General features: G+C 44.0%; 1 protein-coding gene across 4 annotated transcripts in view; it reads left to right on the top strand.

Moving 5' to 3' along the window:
- Positions 1-22,424, top strand: part of kcnj6 (potassium inwardly rectifying channel subfamily J member 6) — a 147,487-nt gene that overhangs the window by 77,719 nt on the left and 47,344 nt on the right. For 2 of the 4 annotated variants that reach the window (XM_048541286.2, XM_048541283.2), the window contains one exon: positions 12,039-12,959. In XM_048541286.2, the coding sequence (XP_048397243.1) occupies positions 12,056-12,959 (904 nt within the window). In that variant the 5' untranslated portion in view covers positions 12,039-12,055. Of the gene's footprint in view, positions 1-7,714; positions 7,823-12,038; positions 12,960-18,626; positions 18,717-22,424 lie in introns of all 4 variants that reach the window. The other 2 variants (XM_048541285.2, XM_048541287.2) reach the window with 2 other exon arrangements.

Below are 22,424 nucleotides of genomic sequence, written 5' to 3'. Positions count from 1 at the left end.
ACTGCTTCAGTTACAACATTTAAAAGACCTCTGGATAGGTACATGAATAGGGAGTTTTTAAGAAGGATATGGGGCAAATGCTAGCAAATGAGACTAGGTTTATGTAGGATATCTGGTCAGCATGGACCGGTTGGAATGAAGGTTTGCTTCCATTTAGTGCACCTCTGTGACTCTATGACTTTGAAGGCACATTTCACCTGCAGGCCATCAGCCATCTTCTCCTATAGCTCTGTGTATTCTTATAGAAATAATAATCCAATTCTCTCATGAATAAGTTAACTGAACCTGCCTCTGCCACACTCTCAGGCAATACTTTCTAGATCCTGAGGTAATGGGAACTGCAGATGCTGGAGAATCCAAGTTTCTCGGCCTGAAATGTCAACTTTTGTGCTTCTGAGATGCTGCTTGGCCTGCTGCGTTCATCCAGCTTCACACTTTGTTATCTTACTTTCTAGATCCTGATTATTTGCTGTATGAAAATATTTTTCTTCATCTTGCTATTGCTTATTATACCAATTGCCTTAAATCTGAACCCTCTAGTATTCAATCCTTACACCATCAGGAACAGTTTTGCCCTACCTACATTGCCCATATCCCTCATGGTTTTGAATGTCTCTATCAAATCTCCTCTCAACCTTGGTTTCTCCAAGGAGGACAGACCAATTTCTCAAATCGAACTGCATAACTGAATATCTCCACCTCAGAACCATTCTCAAACATCTTTGTTGCACCCCTCAAGCCTTTGTAATCTTCCTAAAGTCTGATTCTTAGAACTGTGTGCAATACTCTAGTTGAGAGTATGGTCTAAATAACATTACTGAAATTATGTCAAAGTCATCCTCAATTTTCTTTAAGAAAAAGAAAGTAGAAAATGGTGACAATGTTAAATCGAGCAGCTACTCTTCCCTAACCTTCAAGTCAACAAATTGACACCTTCTATTGTCAATCCCAGCTCAGCCTTGCTTTGTCTTCATTAATTTTGAAACACCCTTTGTAATTGAAGTTCTGTTCTTACTTTGATTTTCGTTTTTGGCTACCCTGATGGAAATAGAATATTAAATATAAATCCATTCATACTATCATTTTAGTTATTTCTTTCTATAGAAATCAAAAGTCAATGCTCTCACAAGGAACGGGTTTTTGAAAAATTGCAGTTTTGTCTGGGAAAATGTAAAGAAAGCTTATGTTTGTACCCTGGACTCAGCCAACACATACTGATTGATTAGTTGAGGATGAATGCTAGTTTGTTCTCTGGATCACCAAAGAAATCTGGTAGATAATCAGTCTCTCTGAGATAGAATGCCCCCATTTTGAGAGTGTATTTGCACTTTGAAGGCAGTCTTTCATTTACCTAACTTACAGCATCACTGCTAAATTCAGGAGTACTACAAATAATCATGCCGTAAGGTCAATGCAGCATTAGCTTCTTTGGTAACCAGCACAGAGTCACAGTCACAGCTGCCCTTGCCACAATTTGCCTTCAGCTGCAGTGTTTTGACATGCCACGTAACACAGTCCCAAAAAAAGAGACTAGAGAATGGTACACGCATCATAAAGTAAAGAAAAACGTTCCAAAATCTCAACATCAAATGACAGTAATAAGCTGGTAGGCCAGGTCTTAACATGCAAAGGTCTATATTTATCGCTCATCAGAGTCTTGAACCTAAAGCTTTGCCGGTGGTAGGTGAAACCCGTAAGAAATGCGCACTTCTTCCATCATTATTGGCTTCAACTGATCATAGCCAACCGACTGGCAGGCAGTCATTTATTGCCTGAGGAGCCTGTCAAAGAGGCAATATTCATGTGATCCAGTGACACAACAACACATGTCCAAGAACAGCAGTCTCAGAGTAGAGACAGTCTGAATGGCAATTACAAACAAGTGCAGGTGGCCAGCCCAGAAAATTACAAGCTGAGAGCACAGAATCGCATTTAGCGAGGATAATAGTGACAACATTTTATTGTTTTCACATTAGGTTCATTTGCAGCTCTGAGCCTTCCAGGCTTCCATTACCATTCTCTGCTGACAATAACCACCTTGGGCCTTGTAATTGGTTGAAACGTCCTCTCTAATAGGGTAATGACTGTAATATTAAGAGGCAGAGCAATTTGTTTCAGATTTTTGTGAAATGATCTGTGTACGATAGGAAAGAAATATTCAATTGGGTGCTTTCAGTGTGTTGTTGAGGCATATCAGAATGAGTAATGAAATCAAGTGGAGAACTCCCTCTATAGTTCAAGTTGCTGAGTGAACCATACACGAGATCCAGCAATTATTATCCCAGCATGTGCTAGAATAGAAACATATGAACAAAAGATTGATTGCCTTTTCTGGAAGCAAATTCCAAACCTCTCCCATCCTTTTTGTGTTGGCTTGTGGAATAACTCCACAGAGGCTGTTATCCCATTACCAAGACACCCTTTATTTACACATGCATAGTACTTAACACTAGTGCGGCTTTCTCAGAGTGAACGGAATCTTTGACACTCCTGTTTGTATCTGTCAGCTGGGGTTCCCTGATAGGTGCTATTAATATGGACCAATCAGGGAACTCATATTCTGTGACGTCCAACTGGCTGACTTCATTATAATCAATTATAGGGTGTTTACTGGTTTTACCCCTGGAAGCTCTGGCTTTAATTTTTAAGCACTATCACCAATCCCAGAGTTCCCAACCAGCAGAAATACTTTCTCCATGCCCTCAATGTCTTGAAAATTTTAATCAAGCCATCATTAGACCCTCTAAATTCCAAAGAATAAAACCCTTGTTAATGAATCATTCCTCATAATGTCACCCTTGGTGCCCAGGTAAAATCAACACGTAACTCTGTCAGGGGCAATGACCATTCAAGGTAAAGGGGTAGCTTAGAAGGGTCCCGACCCAAAACGCCAAGCTTTCTTGCTCCTCTGATGCTGCTTGGCCTGCTGTGTTCATCCAGCTTCACACCGTGTTATCTCAGTTTACCATCTTAGTTTCTTAAAAACGGTGCCAAACACTTCACAATCTCAATCCCAGTTATCTCTGAGATCTACGTGCTCGTGCAACCTTCCATAAGGTATCCCATCGAGAGGCCACACCTGGAGTACTGTGTGCAGTTTTGGGCTCCTTACTTGAGAAAGGATGTACAGGCACTGGAGGGGGTGCAGAGGATGTTCACTAGGTTGATCCCAGAGTTGAGGGGGTTAGTTTATGAGGAGAGACTGAGTAGATTGGGATTATATTCATTGGAATTCAGAAGATTGAGGGGGGTATCTTATAGAAACATATAAAATTATGAAGGTAATAGATAAGATAGAAGTAGGGAGGATGTTCCCACTGGCGGGTGAAGCTAGGACAAGAGGGCATAGCCTGAAGATTAGAGGGAACAGATTTAGGACTGAATTGAGAAGGAACTCCTTCACCCAGAAGGTTGTTAATCTATGGAATTCGTTGCCCAGTGAAGTAGTTGACACTACTTCAGTAAATGTTTTTAAAGCTAAGGTAGTTTTTTTTGATCAATAAAGGAATTAAGGGATACGGTGAGAACGCGCGTAAGTGGATCTGAGTTCATGAAAAGATCAGCCACAATCTTATTGAATGGTGAAGCATGCTTGAAGGGCCGGACGGCCTACTCCTGCTCCTAGTTCTTCTGTATTTGTCTTAAATCTCAGCTCACCTTTAATTGTGCTCTACCTCTGAACTCTTCAACATCCTTGCAGTTTCTTAGCCTGATTCCCCAGACCCAACCATGCTCCACTATCAACAGTCCTCATTTAAGCCCCACCCTCTGGAATCCCATCTTTGTATAGGCTTGTTTTGCAATTCCCTCCCACCATTTAAACCTCAAACCCCACCTGTTTGTCTTCAAAATTAACAGTTTGGCACATGTTGAAGAATCGCGGAATATAACATCGCTGCCAGAGCAGAACTCAAAAGCACATTGTTTGATGTGTGAAGCTCAACAGACTTCACATTTCACTGTACGCTGGTCCGTCAGTCTAAATCAGGCTTTAAGAGTGAGTTCTTCATCCATTTATTTTTAATCCACCAGCAGAGAATATTAAATGGAGCTGAGATGCTTTAATCATTCAATGCTATTACTGGGTTAACACATGATACTAAAAGGACAAGTACAGTAGTCAGGATTAAAGGGATTTCCCTTTCTAGGAAAGCATTGAGCAATCCTTTAACTGGTAACAAAGATTCCTACAACTTTGTTGAGGAGTCACTGGACTCAAAATGATAACTCTGCTTTCTTTCCACAGATGTTGCCAAACCTGCTGAGTTTCTCCAGCAGCAATTTCTGTTTTTGTTCCTTCACTTCCCATTCACCTGCTGGATGAATTGATGTTAATACATTTTTCGATGGTTCTCCAACTTCTGTAACAAATTCACCTTTGGGAACATACAGAGCTGATTTGGATTTCATGGTGGATGGTTGAAGCAAGCTGCTGAGCTGATAGAGAGCCTTCAACAGTTTGGACAAATGAAAAATATAGAACTTGTGTGCTTTTTATCTCTATGTGCAAGATAAAAGGGAGACCTTGCATTTATACAGCACCTTCCATGATACAGCTCAAAGTGCTTCGAAGTCACTGAGCTACTATGTTTTAAGGCATAATCACTTTGATAATGCAGGAAATATAACAGCCAATCTGTGCACAGCATGATTCCACAAGCAGCAGTGATATAAATGACCAGATCATCTGCTTTTACCTCTTGATTCAGGGTTGGTCTAGGAAATGGAGGAGAGTTCTCCTGGTTCTTTAAAATTGTGCCATGGGATCTTTTGCCTCTGCCTGTGACAGGAGCTGGGGCCTTGTCCCAATGTGCTGTCCAGATAGGACTGTGACTGCATCTCTAGGAAACTCCGACAATGCATGGTTAACACAATTAGATCTACAACCCCGAAAAACATGAAGAGCAATATGGCAGAATTCGCAAAAAGCTGCATAAGTTGTACCTCACAGCTGATTAACACAGCATATATTGAAGATAGCTTGGAGGTTGCCATGGTGATGCTGAGTTGCCAATGTTGTTCCATTACTAATGAAAACTTATACCTTACTCACGGCTTTAAGTAATAACTGGCAGGCAGCTTTTTACTTCGAACCCACCTGGATTTATTTTCTGGATTTATTGTTCAACAGAATTGTAGTGCAGTGCATTACTCTCAGAGCAAAAGGAAATGGATTTCCATGTTTACAATCAATATTTATCAACTTTGAGATTTGACGTCAGCTTCAGCCTTTGCCGTGTACAGTCTGAGTTTGCTTTGGCTGAATTTAAATGGGCATTTGCATTTGGATTTTGTATTAATCAAATCAAAGGAGTTTAGCTTGCCTAAGCTTTTATTCGTAGCTCTGTGGGCTTCAAGTCAGCAGTCTGTTTGTTTTCATCTCATTATCTTTTCCCTTCCTGGATTTCTCGTCACAGACGCAGGGTGAAATCATATGCAACACAGTTTACTGAAGAAAACTTAGGGATGGGATTCATCAGCTGGCGTGTAACTGTGAAATACTACCCCCACCCCAACATTCTTCTTTTCAGGGTACATGATTTGAGTTCTAAAGCTCTGGACATTTAGTGACCATCTGCTAACCTGCACCTTGTGGTGATACAAAGGTAAAAATAAAGTCATCATAGTCTTGCCAGACCTTAGGGCTGTTCCCTTGTCAGAAAGAGATGACTGGTGGTGGTATAGCCTGAGGCTCACCATGCCTCAGGTGAGGTTAGCCAGGAGAGTCCTTCATGGTAACCAGAACCGGAGCAGGAATTGGACCCACACTGTTAACATTGCTCTGCATCACAAACCAGCTGTCCAGCCAGGTGAGCTTTAACAAGAAAAGGGAGGTGAGTTTGGGGATTATCACGAATCAAATCTCCTCCAAATAGTCACAAATAGGAGAGGATCCAAGTATCATTCTCAACAACAAATATTTTCCAAGTATCAATCTGCCCTTTTCCATGTTTCACCTGGGCGGTGCGCAGAGAAACACTTCAAGCCTTCAGGTAAGTTACAACATATGAAGATAGGACATCACCTCCCGTCCTGACCCATGTTTGAGCCTTTTAATGGCTAGTCAACAAAAAAAACAGACTGCAATTAAGAATCTACTGATGACCATGAAACCATTCACCATTGTTGGAAAAACCCATCTGGTTTACTGATGTCCTTAAGGGAAGTAAATCTGCCATCCTCACCTGGTCTGGCTACATGTGACTCCAGGCACACAGCAATGAGGTAAACTCTCGATTGCCCTCTGAAATGCCAAGCAAGCCACTCAGTTCAAGGGCAGCTAGGGATGGGCAATTGATGCTGGCCAGCCAGCGACACCCAGGAGTAAATAAAAGAAACCTATTTCTCACACTGTCAGTGTCAGCAGGGTGAGTGCACAGTGGGAGAGCTTCATCAGTGAAATTGACAGGCTGGGCAGGTTTTGCTGAACTAATTGATTATTGAAACTGAAGTCATGGCCAGGTACCAAATTGATGCTTACAGCACTTTTCCTGAGAGTGCGGCCTTTCTGCTTGAAAGATGATTATCAACTTCTTGTCAGGCACTTTACTACAATGGGACATAGCAGAGCTTTAAAGAGTTTTAGAAGTTTTTTTGTGGTGAGGGAGTGGTGGACAACAGAGACCAACAGGATGAGCGTGAATTTGAATGTTGGCCGTTCGAATGAGCATTTGCACTGCATAGAGAGAGAGAGAGGAATGAGTGGGACTGTATGGCATGTTTTTCTGAGGAATGTTGTACAGAAGAATGCTGGGAAAGTCAGAGACTGGGGTTTAATACCTGAAAGTGTTACATCACTCACTTTCACTGCTCTGCTGAGGCCCTGGAACCTCTTGGTGAACTGTTCCCACATTACAGGGGACTATCATCTGCTGCTGACTTCCTTGGCAACTTAGATGTATCAGCTAGTTTGTTGAAGAAGTTGTCTTCATCCTGTCGAACTTGTGAAAGCTCACCTCACTAAAACTCATCCAAACCCACACCGGGAGCTCTGTGTAGGAGTAAGAGTGAGGGGGAAGAGAGAGTGGAATTGGCAACTTGTCCATATTACCTCTCTATTTCTAAAATTTGTATCCACCCCTATTATTTTGACCTCTACCAGAATCCTTTTCAAGGAAATCCTTCCTCTGATAGATTTGACATGTCTTCCTGCCAACCTGACTAATCAGGAAAACCGGAAGTGGGGTGTTCATGTGCTATCTCAGCAAAGGGCCATTGGAAAAGTGAGCTCCAGATTCCAATGTGGAATACAACTACTTATGGTCCAACATTCCTGCAGGGATTTTCACTTGACAATTCCATCCGATATCTCCAAAAGTATTTTGCTGCAGTAGAACATTCCATCAATCCTGACATTTGAAGTCACATTAATTTGTTATCTGTGACAATTTAAGAATATCCTCATCCCATTCCATCTCACCAATTTGTTGGCCTTGAAGGATTCCATTGCATGAATTGAAATGAATCAAAAACTGTTAGCTGAGTATTGCCCATCCCTCATTACCCTTGAAAAGGTTATAATGAGCTGCCCTCTTGAATTACTGCAGTCCACATGCTGTAGTACACCTACAGTGCAGTTAGGAGTGGCTTTCCAAGTGTGTTAGACCCAGCAACAGTAAAGGAGCAGTGATGTATTTCCAAGTCAGAATGGTGTGATTTGGAGGGAACTTGCATGTTGTAGAATTCCCATACATTTGTTACGCTTGTCTTCTAGGTGGGATGGGTCACGGGTTTGGAAGATGTTGCTGAAGGAATCTTGACAAGTTGCTGCAGTGCATCTTGCAGGTGGTACACACCGCTACTACTGTACACTAGAACTCAGGTACATTTAAAATACTCCATTACCAGTTTATAGTCTTTCTTCTTATACATAACGTGTTAGCTAACTAGGTTTTGTGTAGCCAAGTAAGGAAAGCTAACAGTGATAATGGGAACTGCAGATGCTGGAGAATCCGAGATAATAAAATGTGAGGCTGGATGAACACAGCAGGCTCAGCAGCATCTCAGGACCACTAACAGCAAGCTGGGAAACTCAAAGCTAGATCAGACTGAATTTCTCTGCAGTATGAGCCGAGGAGGTGGAAACTAAGGTACAATAGCACCACCAATGGCAAGTTGGTGAAATTACATGGTCAGTTTACGCCAGCAGTTTGCATTATTAATGTAGACAAAATAAGTTATACCAGGAAATGTTGACACAAACGTGCACTGACAGGTTGAGTAAAAAGGAAGCGTGTGCAAATATAAGGTTTTTTAATTAAGATATTTAGATTTCAATATGAGTCAGCATAGGGAGGAGGTTGGCGAGCACAAACTACCCAGCTACAATCTACCAGTGGCTGATTCGTAGACAGTATTACAATAATGTGGGCGAGTGATGTCCTAGTGGTGCTGTTGCTAGACTATTAATCCAGAGACCTAGGTAATATTCTGGGGACCTGGAGTCAAATCCCACCATGGCATTGGTAGAATTTGAATTCAATTAAAAATATCTTGAATTAAGAGTATAAATATGACTAAGAAACCTCTGTTGATTATTGGAAACACCCATTTGCTTCACTATTGTTGTTTAGGGATGAAAGCTGGTCTGGCTGACTTGTGACCCCAGACCCACAGCAATGTGGTTGGCTCTTAATGACCCTCTGGGCAATTAGGGATGGGAAATAACTGCAGGCCTGGCCAGTGACAACCTCATCCCTTGAATGAATTATACTTCTAAAAAAAAGCATAGAGACGTGCGCACAGAAAATATGACAGTCGTGTATACTATATAATTCTGAGTATGACTATACCAGCCATCCCAGTTTTGATGCAAGCCCCAGATGTTAGTGTGGAGGATTTCTCAGGATTAATAAGGCTGAGTGCACCCTGGTACCCAAACTGATGTCATGTCATCTATCCAATCTTATTTTTTTTTGCCTTTTCTGTGGTGAGTTGTTTCAATTGAATGACTTGCTAGGTTGCTTCAGGGGACAGTTAATAGTCAGTAACATTGCTGTGAGTCCAGGCTCACAGCTGGGCTGCAGATTTCCTTCGTTGAAGGGCAGAACTGAATCAATGAATGGATTTTTATGTTCATTAATGATAGTTTCACAGCACCGTTTCTGAGACAACCTTGCAATTCCAGAGTTTTTATCAGTTGATCTTTTACTAATTAAATGAGTTTAAGTTCCATCAGAGATTTAAAGCAGTTTCCCCAGGGCATTAGCGTGGGCCCCTGGATTACTGAGATAACAAGGTGTAGAGCTGGATGAACACAGCAGGTCTAGCAGCATCAGAGGAGCAGAAAAGCTGATGTTTCAGGTTTGGACCCCCCATTTCTGAAGAAGGGTCCAGACCGGAAACATCAGCTTTCCTACTCCTCTGATGCTGCTTGGCCTGATGTGTTCATCCAGCTCTACACCTTGTTATCTCAGATTCTCCAGTGTCGGCAGTTCCCACTATCCCTGGATTACTGATCACTGTTATGCTCATTAATGCGACTTTCCTCTGCTTTGTCTAAATCGCCCCTTCTTATGGTCACAAGCAGTCGTTTATCAATTAGACTGCTAGGCGAGTGATCTGTATCCCAAGCCTCTGCTGTGACACTCTTTTTCAGTTTTCCCATCTCTCACTAACTGAGGAATCTTGACCAGCACAAAACCAGGCAGTCTATCTGAGGATGGCAGCAGCAATATAAACTGGGATTTCTACTATATTTTGTATCATTTTGGGTAAGATGATCAGATTTTTGAATGGACCTCTCAAATATTGATTCTGATCTCTCTCTCTGCATCTTCTCTGTGGCTGTAGCACTGTATTCTGCAGTCTGTTGGGATACCCTGATGCACTTTGTGTGGTACAATCTACTTATATTGCACACAAAACAATACTTTTCACTATATCTCAGGACATGTAATGACAATCAGTCAATCAATTATGGTGTTTACTGCCTGAGCATTGAACATGGTCCTGGCACAGTGCAGGTAGAAAAACCTGGCAGTAAAGTTATTGAATTTTCCTTCTAATAAAAACAAGATCAGGCAGATTTTTCTACCATAGGCAATGGCCTACTGGTATAATCACTGCTGTTAATCTAGAGACCAAGATGACATGTGGGCTTGAATCTCAGATTTGAGGGTAGAATTTGAATTTAATTAAAAATATATTTAAGAATCTAGTGATAAATCATGAATCTGCTGCCAATTGTTGGGAAAATCCCATCCAATTCGCTGATGAGCTTTAGGGAAGGAAACTGCCATCCTTACCTGGTCTGGCCTACATGTGATTCCAGACCCACAGCAAGGTAATTGACTCTCAACTGACCTCTGGGCAACTGGAATGAGCAAAAGCAATGCCCTCATCCCATGAATATATTTGATCGGGTAATATTTGCTGTCATGTTATAAAGGCAAATCCCACCCCATAATGAAAGAAAATGTTTGCATTTGTGTTGTGCGTTTCAGGTTTTCCCAGTGTATTTTAAATAAAAGTACTTTGTTTCGAAACATGATCACCATTATAAGATGGTGCTCCAACCAAATTGTTTTATTTTTGTGTGTGATAGTTGATGAGTTGGTCAGGATATCAAGCGCCATCTCTTTTGCTCTTCAAAATAATGTCAACATCTTCTGCACTTGAGAAATCAGACAGAGCTTTAGTTTAATATTTCATTTATAAAATAATATCTGTAACAATGCAGAACCCTCAAACGGCCCTTGATTGCAAACCTAGATTTTGTGCTCACATCTCATATCTCAGACTGTCAATGAACAGGGTAATCGCGCTGCACTTATTAAAGGATGAATGCTGCTTTTTCCGATGACGGGTCTAGGCCCAAAACGTCAGCTTTTGTGCTCCTAAGATGCTGTTTGGCCTGCTGTGTTCTTCCAGCTCCACACCTTGTTATCTCGAATCCTGCTTTGTCATTTATGGGAACCCATGCTGATTACACTTCCACAAATTCTAACCCAAGACCCTGTTTCACTAATTTCCTTAAGTCATGCTTTACTGCCAAACTACTTGAAGTCAGTTTCCATTTTGCCTGTCTTTTCCAAAGGCTCCGCACCTTGACTATGTATTTAAAAACTCGAATAAAGAAAAAAATACAGTGGATGCTGGAAATCTGAAACAAACACAGAGAATACTGGAGAAACTCAGTCAGCCTGGCAGCATCTGTGGAGAGAGACTCAGGAACAGTCATATCAGACTCAAAACATCAATTCTGTTTCTCTCCAATCATTTTGAGTCAGTATGACTCTTCTCCAGGGTTTTTATTCCCACAAATGCTATCAGATCTGTTGAGTTTCGCCAGAATTTTCTGTTTATTTTGAACATTTATTTCCCAAATGTTGTCACTTTGTAACCATATCTCTGCAAAAGTTATTCAATCTGAAGTATTTATCTGCATTTACGACACTAGCACAAATATGTCATTCCTGATGCTTCATTCATCGGATAAGTCTTCAGATTTTCTTTTACTGCTTTATTTGTTGGTGAGCTGTCAACTCACTGCCCCTTCCTGTCCCACTCTGCACATCTCTGTCCAAATCGCATTATGCTGTATTATTTAGATTTCGAAATATCCCTTCACCTGAAACCCTCACCCAATCTGCCTCTGTTAGTTTCACACCCTATCCACATACCTAGTTTTACAATTTGTCAGGGCCTTCGTCCCAGTCCTCTCCCAATGGAGATCATTCCAGCGTGACAGCTCCCTCTTTCCCAAGTACTGGTAGCAGTGGTGTGGGAAAATTAATCACTCTTTGACTTAAATATCACATGTCCTTCTTCACCCAATGACCCATGGACTCAAGGAGTGGAATGGATCAGCAGAGTGAAAAATCATGGAAACTTTTAAAGATTAAACTGATTTTATAATAAGGGAAACTATGGGATCTTAATGGACTTCTGGATGCATATGATCCTTTGAAACATATTAGTGCCAAAAGCCCAGGGGTCTGAGCTTCATGTAATTTTATTTGCCATTTAAAAGTGTACAGTACTTTGTAATATTGGGCATCAAATAACGTCCTCTAAATTTGTCTCTTTCTGACCAGACTGATTATCAATTTCCATGGAGCAGGACATAGAGAGCTCAGTGGCTGGTCAGCAGCCAAAGCTGCCGAAACAAGTGCGAGAGGATGCCCCGAAACAAATAGCTACGGGCAATCGCCCTGTCAAAAGGAGTATCCAAAGGTACGTGCGAAAGGATGGAAAATGTAACGTTCACCATGGGAATGTCAGGGAGCGGTACCGTTACCTAACTGATATCTTCACTACGTTAGTGGACTTAAAGTGGAGGCACAACCTACTCATTTTTGTCATGGTCTATACCACCACTTGGCTTTTCTTTGGAATGATCTGGTGGCTTATTGCCTACATACGAGGGGACTTGAACCACATAGGGGACTCTACCTGGGTGCCCTGTGTTAACAATCTCAATGGCTTTGTCTCAGCATTTCTCTTCTCCATAGAAACTGAAACCACCATTGGATATGGGTACAGATTCATCACAGACAAGTGTCCTGAAGGTATCATTTTACTCCTGGTCCAGTCTGTCCTGGGATCAATAGTCAATGCCTTCATGGTTGGTTGCATGTTTGTGAAAATATCACAGCCCAATAAAAGAGCTGAAACGTTGGTCTTCTCCACACATGCTGTGATCTCTGTACGTGATGGGAAGTTGTGCCTAATGTTCCGAGTTGGGGACCTGAGGAATTCGCACATTGTGGAGGCTTCGATTCGTGCCAAGCTAATCAAATCAAGACAAACCAAGGAAGGAGAGTTCATCCCACTCAATCAAACAGACATAAACGTTGGCTACGACACAGGTGATGACCGTCTCTTTTTAGTCTCACCACTAATAATCTGCCATGAGATCAATCAGCAGAGCCCATTCTGGGAGATCTCCAAAGCCCAGATGGCCAAAGAAGAGGTGGAGATTGTAGTAATCCTCGAAGGAATGGTGGAGGCAACAGGTAAGAGATTTACTTCCAGTAATTGTGTGTAATCCATATTTCCTGCCCTCTTCAATTCCCATCTGGCAGAAATCAACAGGGATTGCGATCGAAATTTGAAAATGGCAATAGGCGCTGAGAGGTGGCATGTGGGAGAGATAAAAATACACTTTCAATCTTTGCAGTTAGTATTTTGCAAATTGTAACTCACAAAAATTAACTCATGGTGCGTGAGATTTGCTGGCGAGGTCAATAAACCAGTTCTGAGGAAGGGTCACTGGACCCAAAACGTTAACTGTTTTTTTTCCTTCACCGATGCTGCCAGACCTGCTGAGCTTTTCCAGCAACTTCCGTTTTTGTTGTCAATAAATGTTAGCCGTCTCTAATAATCCTCGAGATAATCGTGGTAACCTTACATCTAACTTAAATACAGCTTAGGCTTTTTTGGAGAGCAATTAAGAGTCAGTCACGTTGCTGAGGATCTGGATCCACCTGTTGGCCGTGCTGAGCCAGAAGAGCAGATTTCCTTCCTTAAAAGACATCAATGGGCTGGACAGGTTCAACAATCCGGTCGTTTCACAATCACCATTGCTGATACTAGCTTTTAAATCCAGATTGATTTCACAGCTGCGGTTGTGGCCAACATCACCACTAGGTGGTGCAATGCAAAATCAGAGTGCGGCTGTTAAACTTACATCGGAGAACAGTGTAAATAAATGAGAGCCAAAGACATGAAGGAACATTAGGGAAGGGACCCTTGAGATTAGCCTTTAAAGCGCTGACTGTGTTTTGAAGTTTGAATGGCATGTTTTCCATGTATCTTAGTAAACCGTTTGTAAACTTACTGTCATTTGGCCAGTCCTGAGCTCCCTTAAGGGGCATGCCATTTTAATCTGCATGCATCTAAGAAGAGATGGTACAGTGGTAGAGTCCCCACTTCTGAGCCAGAGGTCCTGGGTTCAAGTATCACTTGCTGCACTGGCCCTGTAGTACAGGTGAACAGTTTGGTTAGGAAGTATCTGTACCTAATCTCAGCATCCATCTTTTTCTTTTTAAAAAAAATTCCAATTAACCTGTTCAGAGTTACGATTGCACACCATTTGAAGCTGGGCCTCCTGGCCCAGAGATAGGGCCATTACCAATGCACCAGAATAGCTCAGCAATGATTTTTTAATGTTCAGGCAGAAGGCTAATCAGACTTTCAGAGGTAATAAAATGTGAGGCTGGATGAACACAGCAGACCAAGCAGCATCTCAGGAGCACAAAAGCTGACGTTTCGGGCCTAGACCCTTCATCAGAGAGGGGGATGGGGAGAGGGAACTGGAATAAATAGGGAGAGAGGGGGAGGCGGACCGAAGATGGAGAGTAAAGAAGATAGGTGGAGAGAGTGTAGGTGGGGAGGTAGGGAGGGGATAGGTCAGTCCAGGGAAGACGGACCAGTCAAGGAGGTGGGATGAGGTTAGTGGGTAGCTGGGGGTGCGGCTTGGGGTGGGAGGAAGGGATGGGTGAGAGGAAGAACCGGTTAGGGAGGCAGAGACAGGTTGGACTGATTTTGGGATGCAGTGGGTGGGGGGGAAGAGGTGGGCTGGTTGTGTGGTGCAGTGGGGGGAGGGGATGAACTGGGCTGGTTTAGGGATGCAGTAGGGGAAGGGGAGATTTTGAAACTGGTGAAGTCCACATTGATACCATATGGCTGCAGGGTTCCCAGGCGGAATATGAGTTGCTGTTCCTGCAACCTTCGGGTGGCATCATTGTGGCAGTGCAGGAGGCCCATGATGGACATGTCATCAAGAGAATGGGAGGGGGAGTGGAAATGGTTTGCGACTGGGAGGTGCAGTTGTTTGTTGCGAACTGAGCGGAGGTGTTCTGCAAAGCGGTCCCCAAGCCTCCGCTTGGTTTCCCCAATGTAGAGGAAGCCGCACCGGGTACAGTGGACGCAGTATACCACATTGGCAGATGTGCAGGTGAACCTCTGCTTAATGTGGAATGTCATCTTGGGGCCTGGGATGGGGGTGAGGGAGGAGGTGTGGGGACAAGTGTAGCATTTCCTGCGGTTGCAGGGGAAGGTGCCGGGTGTGGTGGGGTTGGAGGGCAGTGTGGAGCAAACAAGGGAGTCACGGAGAGAGTGGTCTCTCCGGAAAGCAGACAGGGGAGGGGATGGAAAAATGTCTTGGGTGGTGGGGTCGGATTGTAAATGGCGGAAGTGTCGGAGGATAATGCGTTGTATCCGGAGGTTGGTAGGGTGGTGTGTGAGAACGAGGGGGATCCTCTTGGGGCGGTTGTGGCGGGGGCGGGGTGTGAGGGATGTGTTGCGGGAAATATGGGTGACGCGGTCAAGGGCGTTCTCGATCACTGTGGGGGGAAAGTTGCGGTCCTTAAAGAACAGTTCATCCACTTCACCAACACCTTCCACCCCAACCTTCAGTTCACCTGGGCCATCTCCAGCACATCCCTCACCTTCCTGGACCTCTCAGTCTCCATCTCAGGCAACCAGCTTGTAACTGATGTCCATTTCAAGCCCACCGACTCCCACAGCTACCTAGAATACACCTCCTCCCACCCAGCCTCCTGCAAAAATTCCATCCCCTATTCCCAATTCCTCCGCCTCCGCCGCATCTGCTCCCACGATAAGACATTCCACTCCCGCACATCCCAGATGTCCAAGTTCTTTAAGGACCGCAACTTTCCCCCCACAGTGATCGAGAACGCCCTTGACCGCGTCTCCCGTATTTCCCGCAACACATCCCTCACACCCTGCCCCCGCCACAACCGCCCCAAGAGGATACCCCTCGTTCTCACACACCACCCTACCAACCTCCGGATACAACGCATTATCCTCCGACACTTCCGCCATTTACAATCCGACCCCACCACCCAAGACATTTTTCCATCCCCTCCCCTGTCTGCTTTCCGAAGAGACCACTCTCTCCGTGACTCCCTTGTTCTCTCCACACTGCCCTCCAACCCCACCACACCCGGCACCTTCCCCTGCAACCGCAGGAAATGCTACACTTGTCCCCACACCTCCTCCCTCACCCCCATCCCAGGCCCCAAGATGACATTCCACATTAAGCAGAGGTTCACCTGCACATCTGCCAATGTGGTATACTGCATCCACTGTACCCGGTGCGGCTTCCTCTACATTGGGGAAACCAAGCGGAGGCTTGGGGACCGCTTTGCAGAACACCTCCGCTCAGTTCGCAACAAACAACTGCACCTCCCAGTCGCAAACCATTTCCACTCCCCCTCCCATTCTCTAGATGACATGTCCATCATGGGCCTCCTGCACTGTCACAATGATGCCACCCGAAGGTTGCAGGAACAGCAACTCATATTCTGCCTGGGAACCCTGCAGCCATATGGTATCAATGTGGACTTCACCAGTTTCAAAATCTCCCCTTCCCCTACTGCATCCCTAAACCAGCCCAGTTCATCCCCTCCCCCCACTGCACCACACAACCAGCCCAGCTCTTCCCCCTCACCCACTGCATCCCAAAACCAGTCCAACCTGTCTCTGCCTCCCTAACCGGTTCTTCCTCTCACCCATCCCTTCCTCCCACCCCAAGCCGCACCCCCAGCTACCCACTAACCTCATCCCACCTCCTTGACCGGTCCGTCTTCCCTAGACTGACCTATCCCCTCCCTACCTCCCCACCTACACTCTCTCCACCTATCTTCTTTACTCTCCATCTTCGGTCCGCCTCCCCCTCTCTCCCTATTTATTCCAGTTCCCTCTCCCCATCCCCCTCTCTGATGAACGGTCTAGGCCTGAAACGTCAGCTTTTGTGCTCCTGAGATGCTGCTTGGCCTGCTGTGTTCATCCAGCCTCACATTTTATTATCTTGGAATTCTCCAGCATCTGCAGTTCCCATTATCTCTGAGACTTTCAGAGGTAATTGCTTTAAGTTTTTTTGTTAATTCGTTCATGGGAGGAGGGCATTGCTGGCTAGGCAGCATTTATTGCCAATCCCTAATTGCCCAGAGGGCAGTTAAGAGTCACATCAAGGCCAGATCAAGTAGGGATGGCAGTTTCCTTCCCTAAAGAAAATTAGTGATCCAGATAGGTTTTTCCTGAAAACTGATCATGGATTCACGGTCATCATTAGATTCTTAATTCCAGATGTTTACTGAATTCAAGTTCCACCATCTGCCATGGTGGGATTACGACCCTGGGTGCCCGGAACATTATCTGGGTCTCTGGATTACTGGTCCAGCAATAATACCATTAGGCCTCACCTCCCAAAGATACAGCAAAGATAACTTTTGCGTAAAAGTGTGTCAGTTTTGTTTCTGAATAGCTATGCTGATTTTCCACTACAGGTTGTATATCACTAATAGTGTGAGTTCACAGGTGCAACTCTATTTGTGTAGATGGAACATGACAGCTACATTGTGCTCTGGAAACAGACACTCTGCTGTTTAATCAAATTCAAATTCCTCAGCTCCATATTGCGTCTGTGGAGAGAGAAACAAGGTTAATGTTAAGGTTAAGATTGTTCCTTAGAATAGTCCCCACGTAGTGCAGGATAGTTGTGGGAGGTCCAACTGCAACCACTTTTGCAGCAGCCTATGTCATGTTCTGAGATTTAACTACCCCGCAGCACAGCCAGCAACTTTAACATCTCTTGTAAAAGGGTTAAGTATATCTGATAAGTACGAAGTTGGGTGCCACGAGGTTAAGGGGTAAGGGTGCCAGAGGTTAAGGAGTTAGGATTCCAGGCAGTTAAGGGGCTAGGGTGTCAGGAGGTTAAAGAGTGCCCCTTGGCATCATAACCCCTCAACCACCCAGCACCCTAACCAAGGAGGGTAAGGGTTTACTCTGCCAGGTGGTTAAGTGTTAGGGTGGGCCAGGTGCAGTGTAGGTGATAGAGTTCTTAGGGTAGGCCCAAGGCTGAGGGGAGTGTGGGGTGAGAAGGGAATTGGAATTGGTGTCAGGGTTGATAGCGGCAGCAGTAGTCAGGGGATTGAGGGTATTGGAGCCAATGGGAGAGCCTAGTGCCAGGGCTGATATAGGAGGTGGGGAGGTGGTTATTATTAATGGGTCCCCAGGCAACCGGGGTGCGGGGGTTCAGGATGGCTGAGGGTGAGAATCAGGTAGTGTGATTGTGTGGTGTTGGTGGGTGGGGGGGTGGTGACGGCGGAATTGTGTTGGTTTGTGGAGAGATGTGTACAGGGACAGAAGGGGATTTATCAGAATCCAGGACGGTGTAAAATGTCACGAAGGAGTCTTTGGGGGTGTATGTGGAAATTTGGGGTGGTGGGGTGTTGGGGGTGTGGAGAGGTAGAATCAATAGTTCCCACAGGGTTTGACTAAGTTTTTAGTCATGTATCTTAAGCTTAACCTGCAGAGGAATCTCCCGAATTCTCCAGGTTTAATGGATATTCTCAGAGATTTCCAATTGCAGGCGAACTTTATATCAAATCGTCAATTTCCCAGGCAATCCGCTTGGAGTCTGCTGCACCGGGGATTCTGCAGACTCCTGGTATGCATCTCAGACCTATGCTGCAGGAGGAAGGTTCAGTAATGTGGATACAATGGGCTGAATGGCCTCTATGAATATTTGATAGTCATTCATCTCACGGGTCTAGGATCTCCAAGTTTATCTTTCAATAATATCTCTTACTACTTATCCTGTTAGTCTCCTCTGCCTATTCTAGCTTTATTGTTCATTCTTCTGTCCCCTCCAGACTCAAACCCAAACTTATCCAATGTCTGTGAAATCAAAACAGAGAGTGCACCGAAGATGGCGAGAACCTCACCTTCAAGAGCAAGTTAAGGTTAGGACTTTTAGCAGAGTGCACAAAGGTTCAAAACCGATCTGTCTGATGAGTAGGACTTACTTTACAGTTGAAAAGGCACCACTATAGATTTGATCAAATGCAGAAGAGGGCAATAAAAGAAAATGTATCAGTAATTCAGTTGACCAGCAGCTACTCAGTGAAGTCCATGAGTTGCTTTGTTTCTCAGCCTGTCTTAGCTCTTGTGATAGTATCCCTACCTTTGGGCTAGGGAGCCTGGGCTCAAGTCCCACTGGCCCCACTAGTGTGCCCTAGCATTTCTGAATAGGTTGATTGGAAAGTTTTGCCAAAATGCTTGATGATAATTCACCAACTCCCCACCCTCACTCAACCACTTTATCAGCAGAATTAGTGACCCAAGGCTGAACATATTTATTTATAAAATCCTTTTCCCCTAAATTCTTTGTCTTTGTAAATTGTCTTCACTCTCATCAAGGATATCAGTGCTAGCAGTGTAATACCATCCCACCTGGGTATCTAGCAGTGAGCAAAGACTCCCAAATCACATTAAATGTGCTTAAAATGCACTGTCAAAATGCTACATTTGGAAAATTAGTCAACATTTCATAAGGGATAGGAGTAGAAGTAGGCCATTCAGCCCATTGAGTCTACTCCACCATTCAATGAAATCATGGCTGATCTGATAACCCTCAAATCCACTTTTCTGCCTTATCCCCATAAGCCTTGTTTCCCTTACTGATTAAAAATCTGCTTATCTCAGCCTTGCATTTATTACCATAAGGACGTATCGTGGAATTATGATGCACCATTCAACATTTTCAGTGCTTACAGAAATCCTGGGTGCTAGACAACAACAAGGAACGAGATAAACTCACCTACTCTAAAAAGGCAGAGTCAGGTTCAGAGAGATAAATCATCGTAAGGCCTTTCGTAAAAGAAGTTATTAGGGCAGAAAAGAAGATATTGTTTAAAGAGGTAGATTTTTAAAAGCTCTAGGATAGAGACATGCTAGGATTTTCAGAGCATACAGCCCAGACAGCTGAAGACATGGCCACCAATGGTAAGTCAGTAGGGGATGAGAGAAAGAGCTCATATTTGAAGGCACATAGATTTCTCAGAAAGTTAATCTGGTTGAAAAAGGTAGTGAAACTAACGAGTGATGGGGCCACAGAAGATTCTCAACACAACAACTATTTCATAATCAAAATGTTACTAGACTGGAAGTTAATGGAGCTGAGCAAACACAGAGATGAACACTGATGTTGTGAGTTGGGTGACAGGGAGCAGAGTTTTGGATAAACTGAAATCTGTTGAGCATGGAAGTTGGGAATCCAGTGAGGACAGTACTCAAGTAATAATAGAATAGCAACAATGCTCTCACTTGCATTTTCTTCAAGAACACTTTCCTTCTGGAAATGCAAGATAGCTGAATTTGTTCCTGAGTTCTAAAATTCAATAAATGGAACAAATCTGTTATAATTATAGGCTACAGAGGCAAACACCCATGTGCATAATTATTGGCTAGCAACCATACTGGGAAAATTCTTGGGAACATTACTTTGAACACTATAATCAAGCATTGTGGCCTCATAGTGACAAAGAGGTTTCCATATTAACCACTTCTGTTCTGTAGACTCTGTGTAATTTATGAGATGAGTACTGGTGTGTTTGCACAAGCATCTTTCTCTAAAGATTCAGTGATCACAGTGATCAGGCCCAATTTAGTGTGGAAGAGAGTGAATTAAAACTTCCCCCAATATTGAATTTAAATATCCTATTCTCCATTAAAATGCATCCACCAACATTTCAAAAATAAACTAGAGCTAAGGGTAACAAACACCAAAGCTGACATAAAGCTAGTGAAGGTGGTAAATTAAAAATGGTAAAATGTGAGAGGATTTGAATGAACTTAAAAATTGATTGCACTGCTGGCAAAGGGAGAAAAAAAATATAAAGTGCCGAACATGAGAATGAAAAAATCCAAGAAGGAACCATTGTGTAGGGTAAATGTAAGAAATCTGAGGGTCCAGTTTGACTATAAATTAAAGATTTAAAAAATCTAAAGCAACTCAAACGGGATGAATTGCGATGGTATGAGTATGAATCCCGAAAAGTAAGAGAAACTTTGCACCTTTTCGATCATTATGTTCCGAGACTGATTGCACCATGTATAAAGTTCTGGTTACCACAGTACAAGATGGATACTACAGTTATTGAAAGGGTATAGAAGAAGGCAACTGGAATAATTGACAGGATGGAGAGATTGTTTTATGATGGGCAATAATGTAGAATTGGGTGTATTCACTTTGGAAAAGAGCCAGTCTGGGATTCTGAAGAATCCAGGCAATGCAGACCAGGATGCTCTCTTCGATATGGGGTGGCGTGGTGGCTCAGCACTGGCTTAGTACTGCTGCCTCACGGTACCAAGGACCTGGGTTTAATTCCACCCTCAGGTGACAGTCTGTGTGGTGTTTGCACATTCTCCTTGTATTTTTGTGGGTTTCCTCCCATGGTCTAAAGACGTGCAGATTAAGTGGATTGGCCATGCTTAAATTGTCCAGGGATGAGCAAGCTAGGTAGATTAGACATGGGAAATGCAGGGATGGGGTCGGGGGTGGGTCTGGGTGGGATGCTGTTCAAGGGTCATTGAGGACTTGATGAACCAAATAGCCTGCTTCCACACTCTAGGGATTCTATTACTCTCTATCGTCCAAAATGATAGAGCTCCGGGAAATGGCCTGATAGCAGAGTCAATTCAAACTAATCCATGAGCCAGTTATTTCAGAAAGTCGTCCGTCAATAGAATATTCTCTCAAGTGAGATGGCGAAAGCAACATAGATTCATTCAACTACAAACAAAATTGTCTTCTGAAAGAAATCTATGTTTCAGGGTATGGTGCATGTAGGGAGTGGAGCATTATTGGAAGGACTGGGTTATTTTAGTCTATGACTCCCAAGCTGCTCACAATTTGGGTTTTCTCACCTCATGGTTCGATCTGGGGCAGGCTGATTGATCAGAGATTGATTGCTTGATTCAGTCAACATCTTTTATTGTTTTATCATGTCTCAGAAAGAAAAACAATATCAGTTTTGACAAGAGATAATGGGAACTGCAGATGCTGGAGAATCCAAGATAATAAAGTGTGAAGCTGGATGAACACAGCAGGCCAAGCAGCATCTCAGGAGCACAAAAACTGACGTTTCGGGCCTAGACCCTTCATCAGAGAGGGGGATGGGGAGAGGGTTCTGAAATAAATAGGGAGAGAGGGGGAGGTGGACCGACGATGGAGAGAAAAGAAGATAGGTGGAGAGGAGAGTATAGGTGGGGAGGTAGGGAGGGTTAGGTCAGTCCAGGGAAGACGGACAGGTCAAGGAGGTGGGATGAGGTTAGTAGGTAGGAAATGGAGGTGCGGCTTGAGGTGGGATGAGGGGATGGGCTAGAATACACCTCCTCCCACCCACCCTCCTGCAAAAATTCCCTTCCCTATTCCCAATTCCTCCGACTCCGCCGCATCTGCTCCCAGGATGAGGCATTCCACTCCCGCACATCGCAGATGTCCAAGTTCTTCAAGGACTGCAACTTGCCCCCTGCAGTGGTCGAGAATGCCCTTGACCGCGCCTCCCACATTTCCCGCAACACATCCCTCACACCCCGCCCCCGCCACAACCGCCCCAAGAGGATGCCCCTCATTCTCACACACCACCCCACCAACCTCCGGATACAAG

The sequence above is a fragment of the Stegostoma tigrinum genome, chromosome 12, assembly GCF_030684315.1.
Source record: "Stegostoma tigrinum isolate sSteTig4 chromosome 12, sSteTig4.hap1, whole genome shotgun sequence".
NCBI classification, from domain to species: Eukaryota; Metazoa; Chordata; class Chondrichthyes; order Orectolobiformes; family Stegostomatidae; genus Stegostoma; species Stegostoma tigrinum.
Note: the sequence above shows the minus strand (reverse complement) of the source record. Positions and strands in the feature narration are given on the sequence as shown.